The sequence below is a fragment of the Salvia hispanica genome, chromosome 6 (genome assembly GCF_023119035.1).
Source record: "Salvia hispanica cultivar TCC Black 2014 chromosome 6, UniMelb_Shisp_WGS_1.0, whole genome shotgun sequence".
In the NCBI taxonomy this organism is placed as follows: Eukaryota; Viridiplantae; Streptophyta; class Magnoliopsida; order Lamiales; family Lamiaceae; genus Salvia; species Salvia hispanica.
Genome location: NC_062970.1, coordinates 18,884,298 through 18,888,319, shown reverse-complemented (window position 1 = coordinate 18,888,319; position 4,022 = coordinate 18,884,298). Strand labels below are relative to the sequence as shown.

General features: G+C 42.3%; 1 protein-coding gene across 1 annotated transcript; it reads right to left on the bottom strand.

The window, feature by feature from the left end:
• Positions 1-298: 298 nt before the first annotated feature.
• On the bottom strand, positions 299-751 carry LOC125194856. The gene has a single exon (XM_048093073.1). It carries the CDS (start codon positions 749-751, stop codon positions 299-301), a length of 453 nt encoding a protein of 150 aa, XP_047949030.1.
• Between the last annotated feature and the right edge of the window lie 3,271 nt (positions 752-4,022).

The window sequence follows — 4,022 nt, the reverse complement described above, 5'->3', positions numbered from 1 at the left end:
AGTAACTGTTTACTTTTCACATGTCTCTGAGATACCTTGTCCCCTATTTTCACGAACACAACCACATGTCTGTCATTTTCACGCCTACTAGTCAGTAGAGTACCATCTTTATTTCTCGCCTAGGTAGAATCTCAACCCCAAAAGCGTGGTACCTAACCAAAAACACCCAGGAATATCACCAGAGTTATCAGAACGTGTCCATCCTTGTGGGATTCGAACCTTACCTCCACTATACTAACCAGTAGAAGTGGGTTAAGGAAATTTATTTGATACCAGGTTCCGGTTATCGTGCCAACGACTAAGCTAGGTTGGGAATCTTATCATGCTCAGTTGGATACACTCTTGCATTTACACACCCGACCGAAAACCGAGGCCAATCAGACAGCTTCTCGTCGGTATCGACCTGATCAGGTGCATATCGGGTCATGCTATTGAGCGCTCTATCGTACTCAGTTACAGTCATGCGTCCTTGGATCAGATTGTAGAACTCGGATGCCTTTGCCTTTCGGTAGCTCTTTAGCACGTACTTGTTGTAGATCTCTGTCTTAAAACCTTCCCATGTCATCCCTTCTACTTGGTCTCGCGGCATAGTCTTCATTCTGGTATCCCACCAAAAGTCAGCTGCTTCAGTTAGTTGGTGGGTCACACAACTCATTCGTTCCCTATCATTACATCCCAAAATCGCGAAGATGCGCTCTATCGCACGGATACATGATTCGGCCTTGGCCGGTTCTCCGAGTCCATCAAACATAGGTGGTTTCTGCTCCAAGAACAGCTTCACTATTTCCCGATTGACCGGGGTGGGGAAGGCAGCGGTGCCGGAATTGACTGCGTTACACTTTCCTCACTTATGGGCTGAGGTGTCGGTTCACGGTTATAGCGTCTCGGCGGCATTCTGATTTATCAACACACAAATTATTCTTAAAATTCTAGCAACAGTCGCGGGGTATAGTCGAGAAACAAGGTTCATGGGACAATTGTTTTAAACTATATGGCAAGAATCGGTTGCGCCATAGGGTATCAAAAGGATCATTGTTCCTTATCAACAAAGTAATTTTAATCAAGAGACAATTATGCAAATAGGGTGGCAAGTATAGGGGCGCAATAAGGTATTTAAAGACAGTTGTGCGATAGGGTGGCATAATGCGATGGTTTGATGAAATAGCGATGGACACTTTTCACAATGGCATGGAAAGACAATATGAAGATCCATTGCATCATAAGGTAGTAAATGATGAAAAAAAATCTCCCCATGGCATATCAATCAAAAAAAACGTTGCCTCAAAGAGGTCTTAGTATCAGCGAAAAAAATAAATAAAGAGAGCAAAATGTAGAAAGGCACGGCAAAAGTCAAGCAAAACAATCAAAACATGGGGGAAACAAAACAACGTATTCCACGACTATCACTCCTAGTCAATGTCGTTCGTATCCTCTTCGGGGTCCTCGTCCTCATCAACATTTTCCATGTCCAAATCATGTCCTTCCTCGTAAAGTTCCTCATCCTTGCTTGTTCCACCAGCATGTGGGGACGGAGGGGTTATCGCACGCATCTCTTCCACATTCCCATGTATGATCAACGGGTTAGACGTACGAATCCTAAGCCTTGGTTTACTAGGGACACGATCAACATGCGGCTCCTTATCACGACGATATCTCCATCGACGGGCCTGACTCGGCGGATACTTGTGCGGTGGGGGACTAAGCGGCAGTCCGTCCCTCGCAGCTGCCATGGCTGGGAGTAGCACACCTAACAAGCCAATCATATCGCCTCAAGGCTTGTACTCGGGTGGACTGAACCACGTAAATAGAAACGCAGCTTGGGTGGTCCATTCACTCCAAGGAGAAGGCAGGCTGTGGATAAGTCTCGAGATCCCCACGTGATGGGTAGCTCCTCCATACGCATATGCATCCATCCAGCGGTCGTAGAAATCGGTGACGTAAGTCAGGAGAAAAGACTTTCCATCCCATTCAAAATCTTGGTAGGTTTCTACAGGGAAAACTTTGTTCTTTGCATAACTGTCTCGCATCGGTGCATAATACCGGTTGGGCATCTACAAAAGGAAATCTCAGCATCAGCACAAGGTTTGAAAAAAAATCAATAGTGTATGAGGTTTCAAATGATGCTGAGAGAATGATGGATATGTATATGTCGAACGATGGAGGTGCGAATGTAGTATCATATCAAGAATAAACGGAATTTCATTTCCGCGGCAAATGGTTCGTATGTTTACGTGTTTTCGATAATTCGCAATTCGTTCTCGTAAGTCGCTCGCCTCGCATTCGGCGTTCTATGCCTCCAAGTTCGATATCGTCACAAAATTTCCAACTATGCATAGCAGCATGCTCATGTTCATTCTCATAAATGTCGTTCATCATACAATCAAGCAATCACAATCATATAGAATTTCATTTATTCCACTCATAGTGGTTTTAACATATGATCACTTGCATAACAGCATTCATCATTTTTGCATAGTCGCAATTAGAAATTTCACATTCATGCATATTCGTCATCTCATACTCCAAGAAAAATCTCAAAATGTCACAAAAATTTCCATTCATTTCAATTTCCAACATTTCATAATTCAAATCAATATTCATCAAGATACTTGTTACCTCATTCATTGTGGTTGAGCGGAGACGAGTCGCGGTGTTGAGCCTTCGATGATTATCACTTAATCAATTTACACATTTTTAGAATTTAATTCAATAAGACTCTTGGGTCCAGAGCGGAAAGAACTGAGGCTCTGATACCAACTGTAACAGCCCGCCATTTTAGGGTATAATAAATACGGCGATCGCTACCTAGGCGGACTTAAAAGCAACAAGAACATAGGCTAGGGTTTCATTTAAAGGGATTTGACCAAGGTATTTAATGAACTATTAAAGCAATAAGTCAACGGCTTAATCAAGAAAATCAATGATGAATAGATATCGTAAATTATGCTCAAAAGACTAGGGTTTAGTATAATCCAAAAACGCATTTTGTCTCAATATTCTAAACCACAAGGAATAAGTTCAAACTCAAACAAAAGATACTAAGTTTCATGTTTCGGCGGAAGCAACCAAGAGAAAAGTGAAGTCATGTATGAAGACACAGCTCCACTCAATGTTTCAAAACGATCATATTATTATTCAATTTATTTGCTCAACACCGCCCACCGCTCGTCGTCGCTCAACCTGCACATAGGGAAAACACATGCAGGGCTGAGTACTTTAACATACTCAGTGAACTCATGCCAAAACATTTTAATAGATATTCCATCCTTACCATAGTGAACTCGAGTTTACAGTTATAAAAAAATATCATCGAGCATCACAAAAATAATTTCATAGACTGGCCAGTCAAACAATTCATCCCATTTTCTCAACAATCAACAATTCCATAGTGCGACGAAAGTGTGGCCACACTATTCGCCCACGAGACCGGCCGACTAAGCAAGGACGGCTCCCGATCCCAACTGTGTACACTAGCCTGATAGGGGGTACTGCGGTTATATAGCCCTATAGCCTAATGGAGCGGACTCACAAACTAGGCATCAGGCACACAATATCATCAAACAATCATAGGTATGGCATAAAATTTTAAACCAACCTTGTAACACCATAATCATTATTTTGGTAATAAAAGAGTTTAGTGAATAAAGCCCACCTCGACTCCTTAGATCACAAGTACGCTCTTCCTCTTGCTATCACGTCGAGAGCGCGAGTTATCACCTTTAATTTATGCGCATCACAAGTAAGTCTCAATCATCTACTCAAAATCATGCATGTTCCCAACGTTTCCCTTTTTCCCGTCGATTCGTTTTATATTATCATTCAAAAAATCAAGGCATGATTATCATATCACTTTCTATTCGCACCACAACTCCAGATCCATCATCAAAACATGTCACGCATGAGTGTTCCTCAACACATCCACACGCACACACACGAACACACACGCACACACACATACCAACGCACACACACACGCACATCAACCCATAATCAACAGTTGTTTCCCCTTTTCACTCAATCTA